Consider the following 12996-nt stretch of genomic DNA (forward strand, 5'->3'; position numbering starts at 1 on the left):
ACCTGCAAAGTGAAGATTACCACTAATTAGTAAAATTGCTAATAGATCCAAAATGCTTAGAGAAGCATTTACGTATATGTATGCATGCATTTTTATTAACCCTTCTCTTCCCACCCTGCAATCCTCATCTCAGAATTAATTAATTGACACTTGCCTGAACATAGCAATCAGGAGATTCATAAGCAGCACATTGGTGACCAATAAGAAAGTGACCAACAGAAGTATGACAAGCCAATTGGCATAGGTATTAGAACATAATGGTGAATTTTCCTGTGGACTCTTCAGGGAAGAGGTACAGTTCTCAAGACGCATACGAGATGCTGCAATGGGGGGAGGTAGGGGAAATAAAACAGTAGTTTTATACATCTACATTGCAATTTGAGCTCTAATTGTAATGTAATTGTAGCTTTAACTGAGCTAGTACAAATAGCAGAAGTGAAGGTACGGTGGCACAAAGCCTAGTGCAAGCTAGGAATTTATGTTATGTACCCAGCATCCCTGGTGGGCTTGTTCATCCCATGCAGATTTAGTTTATGCCACCATATCTTCACTATAATTGTCACCTGTGCAAGCTAGATTAAAGCTTGCATGGGTTTGCTTAACCCTACAACTATACCTTAAATGGCAGTGCGGACATAGTGTGTTCTGCTGCCATGTTTAATCATTAAAATGGTAATGACAGCCTCTCAGTTTGTTTGCCATCAAGCTGATGGATTTGGCTCAAGAATTTAACTTTATGCCTGAAGTTTGAGGTACTATATGTCAAGATAAGTAGAGTGTGACAATGGCTGAATTAGCATCCCTTAACCTGTCTTATTTTAAGAACGAGAAACTCAGACAACAAGCAATGCATTTTCTGTTAAGATACAAATCAAAAGCTATTGATTACTTACTATGAGATATAGTCTCTACTAGATGTAACCACCCAGAGAATGTCATTCAGAATGTCTCAGGTTTACTAGACTTCATGCCCCATAGGGGGTGCTTACACCAAGAGCCGGGTTTGTAACTTCAGCTGTTAGAAGAATGACTCTCTACTGCTTGAGCTACAGGAATAATTCCTTCATCTGAAAGCAGCAGACAACTCAACTTTTTAGGTGGACAAGAGGGTAAGAAAGAGCCAGAGTTTCTAATGTGGGTTCAATATACACATCCATATTGTATATACAATGTGCCCTTGCTTTAGAAATGTGAGGGATATGCAGCTTCAGCAGGACTTACTTGACAGAGCTACAGATCTTTGCTGCTGCTCCTCCAGTGCCAAGATGGCCTTCACAACTGGCCATTAGGAAATGTCCAAAAAGAGGTTTTCAGAGTCCTATTGACTATTCTCTTCATCTTAAACAAACCCCCTCTGAGTTACTCAGCGATGTTTACCACCTTACAATTTCACCTTTCAGGAAAATGTGCTTGAAGCTCTTTTAAAAAACTGTAGTTATTAATTGAACATCTAAGCATGTTTTCAAACTTCAATTTTCTTTCAGGAATCCTGAAAATAAATATTTGCAATTGTCTTTTCTATCATCCCCAGCCTGTCCTGTAAATCTTCTAATCTCTTATCAATTAGTTTCGAGTTCTTAGTTTTAGCAGTTGTGATCGCCCACACTCTTGCCTCCTAGCTGGCACCTCCTGGGTATGCATTTAACAAGAGAAAACTCTCCACAGGTCTTGACTTTCATGCTGTCTCTGACAGCTTCTCCAAGACATCTTTTCATTTTCTAATAAACAGGGTGAATGTGAGGGAAGGCTGGCTTGCTTTGTTTTTCCCATTGTACCTCTTGGATCACTCTCTCTTTCCTCATGCTTGATTTGGATTTAAATATTGCTAATGTTTAGAATGAGAATGCTACAGAATCCCATCAGGTGTCCTTAGAATATGGCCTACTCTGGATTTATTCTGCTTCTCCATGGGTAATGCCACCATAGTACTCTTATGTTCATGTACTTCTACTTCTGGTGGGTCAATTGGTTTGTTTTTGTATATTGTTTGAAATGCCTGACCATACGGCTACCAGCCTCATTCAATTTTGGATAATTCACTCTGAACATAAGGTGGTGCTGCCTCCTGATTGTGACTCTGAAGTACAAGACCTTATCTACATGCAGAGTTGCACTGGTTTAACTAAAGCTGTGATTTTTCTTAAAGCTGATTTAGTTAAACTGGTGCAAAAGGCTGTGTAAATGCTCTGATTTCAGTTTACACTAGGCTTATTTGGGTTTCAGTTAAGTCAATTCAGAACAGGTTTAATGAAATAAGTCATTGAAATAAGGTATCAACCTAAGGGTTTGCACCACTTTAACTAACTCAGTTTAACTGTGTAGACAAGGCCTGCATTGATGCTGCAGCACAACTTGACAATATACATTATAACATCCAGATATTGCAGTGCGAAATGTCATTACATCATAACATGAAGACTTTTTCCTACAGGACAAAGATAAGAAAGTGACAACCCCAGTATGGATGCCCATGATCTGATTAATGGTACTTATTCTATGGTGGTCTGATCAGTTAAAAACCAATTTCTCACTGTCTATTTCATCCAGTGGAATCTGCCCAAATATCTGAAGGTAAGGACGATAAAGCACCCTTCTGAATATCCATTCTACTCGGCTGTCATCAGGATGGAGTAAGGCTTGAGTTGTCACACCATAGGCAATGAGCCACACACTCAGGAAAAAGAGAAAGAAGAAAACATCCTTCATCTAAAGGAGAGAAAAAAATGTTGACTGAAATTATTAATGTACAGAGCAGTTTCTCCTGTTTCTTTAAGAGCTTATTTTTTGAGGTGGAATGAGAGAAATTCTTGTGCACACTTTCTTTTTTAACCCTCTGCCATCATACTATTTTTGTTTTGCTTTCAGGATTCTCCTTTGTGACCTCTTTGCTGACCATTCCAGCTAAGGGCATGCTTTAATTCAGACTCTGACCCTTATGTGATTAAAAATGTGCCTTATTGAGGTTTTCAAACACAGGTTTTCTGTGAGACCTTGCAGTAGGATTGACTGCCTTGTTGAAAACAGGATAATCTGAAGAGTATCTGATGTTCTGCTAAGACTCCCTATTCTTACACTGAATCCCAGATGATATTACTCACTGGAGACTTCTGAACAGCTGTTAGAATAAACGTTGAACCATGCAAGGTTCATGTAAATTTTGATTGGGTTTCTCTGCTGAGTAATATGGTTGAAGATTAGTTTTTTAGGACCTCTACTTTTAAACATTGTGTTTCTCCAGCGAAGCAAAAGTAATTATATCCTAAAATACTTACTTAAAAACAAATACATATTTCAAATGTAATAACTTTTTCCCATTGGAAAATAAATATTTCGTCCCATCCGTATCTGATTTGAAACAGTCCATTAGTGACTGTACATAAGAATGGCCATACTGGGTCAGTCCATCTAGCCCAGTATCCTATCTTCCGACAGTGGCCAATGCCAGGTGCCCCAGAGGGAATGAACAGAACAAGTGATCCATCCCCTGTCGCCCATTCCCAGCTTCTGGCAAACAGAGGCTATGGACACCATCCCTGCCTATCCTGGTTAATAGCCATTGATGGACCTATCCTCCATGAATTTATCTAGTTCCTTTTTCAACCCTGTTATAGTCTTTGTCTTCACAACATCCTCTGGCAAAATGTTCCACAGGTTGACTGTGTGTTCTGTGAAAAAATACTTCCTTTTGTTTGGTTTAAAACTGCTGCCTACTGATTTCAGGTGGTGACTGTAGATTCATTTCAATTAGATTTTATGATTGGACAGCTAGCTGAAAGGAGGAGATCATTTGAAATTCCAGTTAGTAAAACAAACTAAAACAGACAAGAGATAGTGGGAGTATCTCAGACTTTTGCCAATTTACTTTGTGGCCTCAGATCATTCCAAATTTGTCTATATACCGGGACTGTGATGTTGCAGTTGCTAATAAGGAGCAGTGGATGATCAGGAAATATTTCTTTGTGATATTTATTTGCTACTTGAATTTCATTAAATAACGATTTGCCCTATTTTAGAAACCACTAGTGCTACAGCAAGATGAATAAGAGTTAAGCAGTTTTGGCTTGCCTTTCTATTCAAGGGGAAAAGTCTGATGTTATCCCATTTGATATATCTTTGCAGCAAATATCATTTAGTGAAATACAGCTCTCTTTCTTTGATATAGGGCTCAGTCCTGTACCACTGAAGATAATGGGAGTTTTTCCCCTTGACTTGTATGGCAGCAGGATGAAGTTCATATTTTATGGCTGTCTCAAGACTAGAGCTTTTGTTCACCTTGTAAAATGTTAATTGATTCTGTGACTTAATACATTATAAATTAGGGCTGTCAATTAACCACAGTTAACTCATGCAATTAACTCAAAAAATTAATCACGATTAAAAAAAATTGTAATTAATTGCAATTTAAATTGCATTGTTAAACAATAGAATACCAATTGAAATTTATTAAATATTTTGGATGTTTTTCTACATTTTCAAATATATTGATTTCAATTACAACACAATACAAAGTATACAATGCTTACTTTATATTATTTTTAATACAAATATTTGCACTGTACAACTGATTAAAAAAAGTTAGTATTTTTCAGTTCACCTCATACAAGTACTAGAGTATGATCTCTTTATCGTGAAAGTGCAACTTACAAATGTAGATTTTTTTTTTTGGTTACATAACTACACTCAAACAAGACAAGGCAAAATTTTAGAGCCTACAAGCCACTTAGTCCTACTTCTTGTTCAGCCAATCGCTAAGAGAAACAAGTTTATTTACATTTACAGGAGATAATGCCCCCCGCTTTTTATTTACAGTGTCACCATAAAGTGAGAGGCATTTGCATGAGACTTTTGTAGCTGGCATTGCAAGGTATTTACGTGCCAGGTATGGTAAACATTCATATGCCCCTTCATGCTTCAGCCACCATTCCAGAGGACATGCTACCATGCTGATGATGCTCATTAAAAAATAATTCATTAATTAAATTTGTGACTGAACTCCTTGAGGGAGAATTGTGTGTCTCCGGCTGTTTTACCCGCATTCTGCCATATATTTCGTGTTATAGTAGTCTCGGATGATGACTCAGCACATATTGTTCATTTTAAAAATACTTTCACTGCAGATTTGACAAAACACAAAGAAGATACCAATGTGAGATTTCTAAACATAGCTACAGCACTCGACCCAAGGTTTAAGAACCTGAAGTGCCTTCCAAAATCTGAGAGGGACAAGGTGTGGAGCATACTTTCAGAAATCTTAAAAAAGAAACACTCCAATGTGGAAACTACAGAACCCGAACCACCAAAAAAGAAAATCAACCTTCTGCTGGTGGCATCTGACTCAGAACATAAAAATGAACATGTGTCGGTCCACACTGCTTTGGATTGTTATCAAGCAGAACCCATCATCACCATGGATGCACGTCCTCTGGAATGGTGGTGGAAGCATGAAGGGACATATGAATCTTTAGTACATCTGGCACATAAATATCTTGCGTCGCCGGCCACAACAGTGCCATGAAAAAACCTGTTCTCACTTTCAGGTGACATGAACAAGAAGTGGGCAGCATTATCTCCCACAAATGTAACCAAACTTGTTTGTCTGAACAAGAAATAGGACTGAAAAGACTTGTAGGCTCAAAAGTTTTACATTTTTTTATTTTTGAACGCAGTTATTTTTTGTACATAGTTCTCCATTTGTGAGTTCAACTCTAAATATAAAGAGATTGCATTACAGGACTTGTATGAGGTGAATTGAAAAATATTATTTCTTTTGTTTTTACAGTGCAAATATTTTTTAACAAAAATAAATATAAAGTGAGCATTGTACTTTTTGAAAATGTAGAAAACATCCACAAATATTTAAATAAATGGTATTCTATTATTTGTTAACAGTGTGATATGTTGCGTGATTAAGTTTTTTAATTGCTTGACAGCCCTTTTTATAAATGGAGTAGACCCTGCACAAACACTTGTTCATAGTGATGGTTTAGCCTAGTACTCAGCCTGGAGGAGTTGGAAGCTGCAATTGTGAGTTACTCTCACTTGCATTCTGTAAGCATAATTTGCAATAAAAACCCATGAGTACTGTGTACATGATACTACTGCACAAGCATTAATACATGGTGTTTTTTTTTATCCTCTTGGTACTCCAACCAATGGGATATAAGTGTTCCAGTTATTCCAGTGGTGCACAGATATGAACAGTCCGGTAGCTTTTAAGTTTATTAATCCTAAGCCTTGTCTAGAATAGAGTTTCTGCTGAGCCCCAGGGAGAGCTAGGATGAGAAACAAATGTTTGTACATGGCTGTATTAGCATTTACAGTCAGATAACTCCATGTTAATTGTTAACATGTGCTGTTTGACCTATATGATTAACATACCCAAACAAAAATCACCAAACTGTTCAGGTCTGTACCCACATGCAGTAACTGGAACTCTTGGACGTTTCCTGCAGCTGTAGGGTAGCAAATGAAAACACTGTATCAACACTTCTGCCTTATAACACACAGAGTACTAACACTTTTTCATTATAAATTATGGCTAGAAAGCAGCTCCTGCCTCCACCAGGCACTAACCCAGATGATCTCTACAGGGCTATGTTTCTCCCTGCCACTGACATAATGGCAGAGTTCTTTTGTAACCGGCTTGTCTCTCATTTCAGATTCTTTGCTCTGAAAGAACACAGGCCAAGCTCCTCAAAAGTATATAAACACCTAACTCACCTTGAAATCAACAAGACTCAGAAGCCAAAATACCTCTAAGGATTGGAGCCCCAACTCCTGAACCAGACAAGCAGTTATATTTAAACCAAAAGGGAATAGGAAAAGAGACACCGGACAGTGGGGAAGGAGAAAGAAAGAAATGGCAACCACCCTGTGCAGCCTCCCAAATTGTAAGGGAGTAAAACAAGGGAGAACAAAGAAGAAAAGAACAAAGGGCTCGATTAACAGTTGTCATGCACTTTTGTATAATCACTTACAGCTGTGCTAACTGGATGTAAAATGCATTGGGTTAAATGACTACACAAGGTGCAAGGTAATGCTGACTTGGATCCAAAATCTGTGCTACAGACCTCTTTGAGAGGAGCCACATCTGGCTGGTAATAGCTCATAATGATGCTGCAATATAAGACAAACTAGAGGACTTAACAAAAGCAGAGTTACACATTGACTTCCTTAAAATTATAATGCTCAAATTTTTGTTTTATTTGTTTCACTGCAGAATCCACAAGAATTTCTCTTTGGGAGAGCTCATACTTACCATTCTTTCCACAATTATGATCTTTGGCCCTAGTTGCTTGTGAATGGCAAAAATATGTATAAGTCTCAGAGTGAACACCATGAAATCAATAGCAAGTACTGTACGGCCGGCTTGAAATGTTGAGTTCAGCATTCTGCAGAACAGACCAAATGAAACAGCCTCAAACACCACCCGGTCACTTTATTTCTAGAGTTATACATGTTGATTCAATGTGGAATCTAGGCAAGGAAAGGATGTGTGCTTAGGGCTTGTATCTCACATGAGCCACAACTATCACACTGTAAAAAGCATGTAACATCTGCCAATGAGAAGCATCAAGCTACTGCAGGAACACCAGCCTCCCCATGTCAGCTGTAATGAAACCACTAGGGCTACAGAGAGGTGACATAAGTGAGTACATCGACTTGATGTAGTCTTAAAGAGGAAATGGTGTTTCCCTCTGCAAGTGTTTCTTTGTGCCAGATAAGTTTTACTGTAGTCTGTGTGACAGCCTCTTTAGTCCAGTGGAAATTTAGAGCACATAGAGGGGTGCTTTCACCCCAATTTACCACCAATATAGACTCTACTTTTTCAAAACTGATGAAAAATAAAAGCCACCAGAGCCTTCCCTCAGATGCATGCATGAGCCTCCTGTAGAGGGCGGAAGGAATAGTCCATGTTCTAGTACATGCCTACCTGGCTCCACGTGACAGACATCTGACCATGTCACATGAAATGGATACAGGGTCAAAACTCTTGAAAGATACCAACCTGCAGGTCACTCCAATTATAAACAGAAAGATAGCCACCATATCACACTTATTCCAGTTATCCTCCACGTACAGTTTAAATTTCTTAATTAAATTCATGTCTTCATCTGTGAAGAAACTCTGCAAGGGAGCAACAATTGTCAGTGTTAGCTTGCAAGCTGTTGTGATTTTAGTGTGAGTCCTGTGATGTATTTGCTGTTTTTCTGCAAGCCCCAAGCTCCTCAAATCAAGGGATTACATGAGCATCTCAGCTTTTTTTTTATTTTTAAAGGAGATATATTTCTGACCCGCATGATAATAGAGAAAAGCATGAAAACATGACCCAACTGCACACCAGAAGCTCAGGCCCCAGAAAGCAAATATTATTTTTTTAAAATCTCATGATATTTAAGTTAATCTCATGAGCTTTTTGGAGGCTGACTCATAATTTTTTTTTCAACATTGGAGGTTGGCCATATTTGTTTCTGTTTTATAAAAATCTTTTCAATCAGACTGATCTTAATTTCCAGGCATGGGCGCCTAAACAGCATATTCAAACCCAGGATGCTTAAACTGCCACTAACTAGCTTTGAGCATCCAGATAGCAGTTGGCTCTCTTACTTAGGTGTCCATGTCTCAAAAATTGGGCTCTTGATGCTTTACAGATGTATTACAAACAATCCTCAGCCCAAACATCCTCTGTGATCACCTTAGTGCTACAGGATACAACAGTCCGACATAACATCTTTAAAATATGCTCAGCTGATTTGCGACAAATTGGTGGTCGCCCTCCGAGCTTTCACAGTGTTGCAAGCCATGGCCGTTCAGAACTTCCTAGTAAAAGTGGGGCTATAACCCTGATTCTCATACTTCAGGAGCACTGGCCCCCTACTGCTTGAGCTAAAGGAGAAGGCCCACTAATTCTTTTAGGGTCAGGGTCTATGACAACAAGGTAAGGAGTCCAGGTACCCCCCAACAGAGGCCATTTGTGTATATACAAACTAGGCAGTTCCCTACAGTATTGTGGACACACCATTTCAGCTGCTAAACCAGGCAGCTGAGGAGATTCTAAAAACAATTGCAAGATTAATGGAGAAATCTTAAAAAAATCTAAACATAACCTAATGACCTGAACTGAAAAGCATTTTAGAAAAACAAAAGTTAAACTGTTTAAGAGGCAAACTCATTAACCTCTTCATTCCTGCATATAAATATATATATAATAATCTGGAGGAAGTGGGAGGCAAAACAGTGTCAGATGGGATCATTCCAAGAGGAGGAAGTAGTGTGGATTAGCAATTCTGGGGGAATGGAGCTTGGTTGTGGTGAGCGGAGCAGGATAGGTAAACAGATAGCTGTTAGAGAGAGGAACAGCAATCCCAGAGCATCAGCAATCTACCTAGAATATTGGTAGCAGCTGGAGCTTCTCCTGGAAGAAAAAGGGTAGAGCTGCAGCTCTGTGTGATGGAGGACCGGCATGTTATCTGGGTGTATGTGAGGAGGAAATACACAGTCCTCTCTGGGTAATGAAAAGGTTCAGAGCAATGAATATTTTTAATGCTTTCCTATGTGAAGCTCTCCTTGACATTCCACCTCATGAAGACAATGGGATTACGCAGACTGTAAATCAACTCTGAATCTTACTACCTGAATTTAGCACACTATTGTGAAGGTATGTATGAGGTTACTGACCTGTCGGATTTCTTCCAAGACCAATGTAAAAACCCAAAAGTAAAGTATAATCTCCTTAACAGAAGGCCCCTCAGGTGGTGGTGGTTTAAAATCCAGTAACAAGACATAGGTAAATAGAAACAGAAAAGCAAAATACATGATAACATTCCCCATAAATACTGTTACAGGGGCACTCCAAAACTTTTTCCAGCGAGTAAACATGAATGTTGCCCATGCTATGTTTTCAGAAGACCTCCGCTTCTCTAATTTGACATCTACCCTGTAAAACAAAGAGAGCAAATTACAGCTATAATTATAGCTTCTTAAAATCTGTTTGTAAAAGAACACTGGGCCTGATCCTGTGCCGTGCCGAGGGTCTCTCTGCAGCTGGTGCATGTTAGAGGAGCTCCATTGAAATCAGTGGAACTATACTGATTTATGCCAGCTGAGGATCTGGCCCTGATAGTGTAAATTCTCCTTGAAGTCACTGGAAGAGCCTTGTCATAGCAGAAACACTGCCAGGTAGCATTTAAGCTTTGTATGTTTTAAAACAAAACTGTACCAAACCTATTACATCTTTTCATTCCTTTAACTTGGTATTTGCTTTTCAGTACAGTGGAGTAGGCTTGCTTAGTGTTTATTTGGATCTTTTGGTTGTGTGTGTGTGTGTGTGTGTGTGTGTGTGTGTGCGTGATTTGTTTTTGTTTTTTGGAGGAGGGCTAGGATTTAAACATACCCCTTGAGCATTTGCAACGCAACACTGCAGCATCATACTAGTGCATGAGGATCAAAAGGGAAATGGATTTGTTACTATTCATTGTCCAAAATGAGAGCAAGACATGAAAAGCGAACAGGCACCATAAATGCTGACAAGTACATTTATTTTCTATAACGTATTTTGTTTCTGATAAACCAAGATACTATTTTTCACATAGGTGAAGACTTTCTTTTTAAATATATGATTTTAAACGTGTGTTTCTTTAGGACCAGACTGAAATACACTTATTCACATTGAGTAGTGCCTTATTCCTCAAGTAGTGTTGCTGAAATCAGTGGAACTATTCAAGAAGTGAGGTACTACTCAATACGAGTGAGAGTATTTCAGTCCGGTCCTAGGCTTAAAGTTATAGTGACTCACTAAAAAGACTGACAGGAGTTTTCAGTAAAGAAGTCAGGATGGTAAGTTATTAATGTAAGTGCTGGCTGTACTGCGGTTGCCTGAGTGTTATGGGAACTGATGGAAAATCTGGCCATATACAGGCAAAATGTGCTGCAGTCCTTCAGTATATAAAGTGCTATACAGTGTAAATGTAAGTTATTCTGTGTGTATAATGCAAAACCCTCATTTTTGGCAGCAATCCGATTCAGTAAAATCTCACGCTGTATATATTTTTTTACTTTGATGTCTCCCCTGGCTGTACTTGTTTCCATCTAAATTGCTGACTATAGACTAAGGATGTTATTGCACCTTTCAGTCTGTGTTCCTTGATGTGAAGGAGATCACTCTTTTTAATAAGGGATGTGCACGCTGGGGAAAGCTTCCTCCGCAACTCAAACAAAACACAAAGCAATTGATTCTACATGGGTTTTTTATTTCTCCTGGTACTATTTCTAATTTCTAAATATTTTACTTCATAGCCAGCTTGTTCTCTCTACTTGATTCTCTAGGAAGCAGTTGTCATAACACTAAATTTATGACATGAGCACAGCTATTCCCATGGCAACAGACTGATGTAGTAAACAAATAATTATGACTTGGGATTCAGAAAAAGAAACAAACCTGGGAGTTAGAGAAATCCCATATTAACATAAACTCTTGAGGCAATAACAAATGGAACAGAAAACATACTGGCCAAGAACCATATTCCTCCCTTTAATATGAGGACATCAAAATGTTTCATAGACATGAATTAATAACTGGTTTTGTGAGAAAGAGGTGCTATTTATACCCATTTTATGGATGATGAAGCAGAGAAACTAGTGACTTTTCCCAAAGTGTCACCAGTTCAATGTCAAAGCTAAGAATAGAAACAGAGTTCTGACTCTGTCCACTATATGACATTCTCTCAACTTCAGTTTTTCAGATCTTTCAAAGAATGCTAGTGAAACAAAATCAAATATGTGGATGATTTAATCATATCTGTTGTACTACATGTGTCTGATCCAGGTATTTAGCTCCCTTTAGAGAGTTGTGTACTTATCACAGGAAGAATCTCTCTTTCCTGATTTATGGATAAAACTTCTTGGCTACCTTCAGATCTAAAACAGATGGTTTTGTGGTTAAGACACTAGACTGGGACTCAGGAGATCTGGGTCCAATCATTGGCTCTGCTGCAGAATTTGTGTGTATCTGTGGCCAAGTTAAATAACCTCCCTCTGCCTGGATCCCATTTGCAGAATGGGGATGATAATACTTTGCTTTCTCCAGTCCTACATCTTGTCTATTTATAAATAAAGGATATGCCTATGCCATAAGGGAAGGGTGATTGTAGCATAGGTAGGTGTACTTGTCCTAGGTTTAATCTAGCTAGCCTGGGTAACAATAGCAGTGTAGAGATGGTGACATGGGTTCAGCATGGGCTAACAACCAATCACAGCCTTCCCTTGCCATACCCTCAGCACCTCAGAGCAAGGCCTGTCTCTTATGATATGTGTGTCTATCACTTAGCCTGAGAAGATTCTGATTGGAATAGAAATGGTTAGGTGCTACTATTCTAAACAACAATTATTGTGGATTTGGCTGTGAAGACCTGGGTAGAGAGGAATAAAGTATCAGAAAGTTCAGATCCCAAAGTTGCATGAGTTCAGAATCTGCTTTCTGCATGTCTTTCAGCACCCTGCGACTCAGACCTGGACAGTTTTAGGCCTTAAATCCAATACATGGCAGCTGTCATTAGCTGAATGAAATGCTAAGAGGAGACTTGGGAGAATCTGGCTAAAACATCAGCCTCAGTTCTGTCGGTATGAGCTGTATAGACTGACTGAAGTTGCTTTGTTCATTTAAAAATAACTCCATGCTCCTTGTGATAGACCCAGGCCAGTTGTGAACAGCAGAGTAGTCCTACCGGTATCCAGGTGAACAGCAGAGTAGTAGAAGGGAGATATACTGGCCACTGGATTAACAGTTTTCTGTTCCCGGACTGACCAGAGCAGGGGCTGCTCCAGGCTAATGAGAACACCTGACTCCAATTAACCTGCAAAGAGTCAGGTGAGGCCTTTAAGCTAATATGACCACCTGACTCTAATTAAGGCCCCACTGATACTATAAAAAGGGCACACTCCAGTCAGGCAGAGGAGAGCTACGGAGCCAGAGGAGAAGAAGTGCGGCTGAAGGGCTGG

At 39.1% G+C, this 12996-nt stretch overlaps 1 protein-coding gene across 1 annotated transcript in view; it reads right to left on the bottom strand.

Moving 5' to 3' along the window:
* TRPM5 (transient receptor potential cation channel subfamily M member 5) overlaps positions 1-12996 on the bottom strand; it is a 63636-nt gene that overhangs the window by 13607 nt on the left and 37033 nt on the right. The window contains exons 16-20 of the mRNA XM_050955978.1: positions 9679-9937; positions 8009-8127; positions 7259-7391; positions 2521-2706; positions 155-300 (exon numbers count right to left, since the gene is read on the bottom strand). Coding sequence (XP_050811935.1) covers positions 155-300; positions 2521-2706; positions 7259-7391; positions 8009-8127; positions 9679-9937 — 843 coding nt within the window. The remainder of the gene's footprint in view (positions 1-154; positions 301-2520; positions 2707-7258; positions 7392-8008; positions 8128-9678; positions 9938-12996) is intronic.

This window comes from Gopherus flavomarginatus, chromosome 5, assembly GCF_025201925.1.
Source record: "Gopherus flavomarginatus isolate rGopFla2 chromosome 5, rGopFla2.mat.asm, whole genome shotgun sequence".
Taxonomy (NCBI): Eukaryota; Metazoa; Chordata; order Testudines; family Testudinidae; genus Gopherus; species Gopherus flavomarginatus.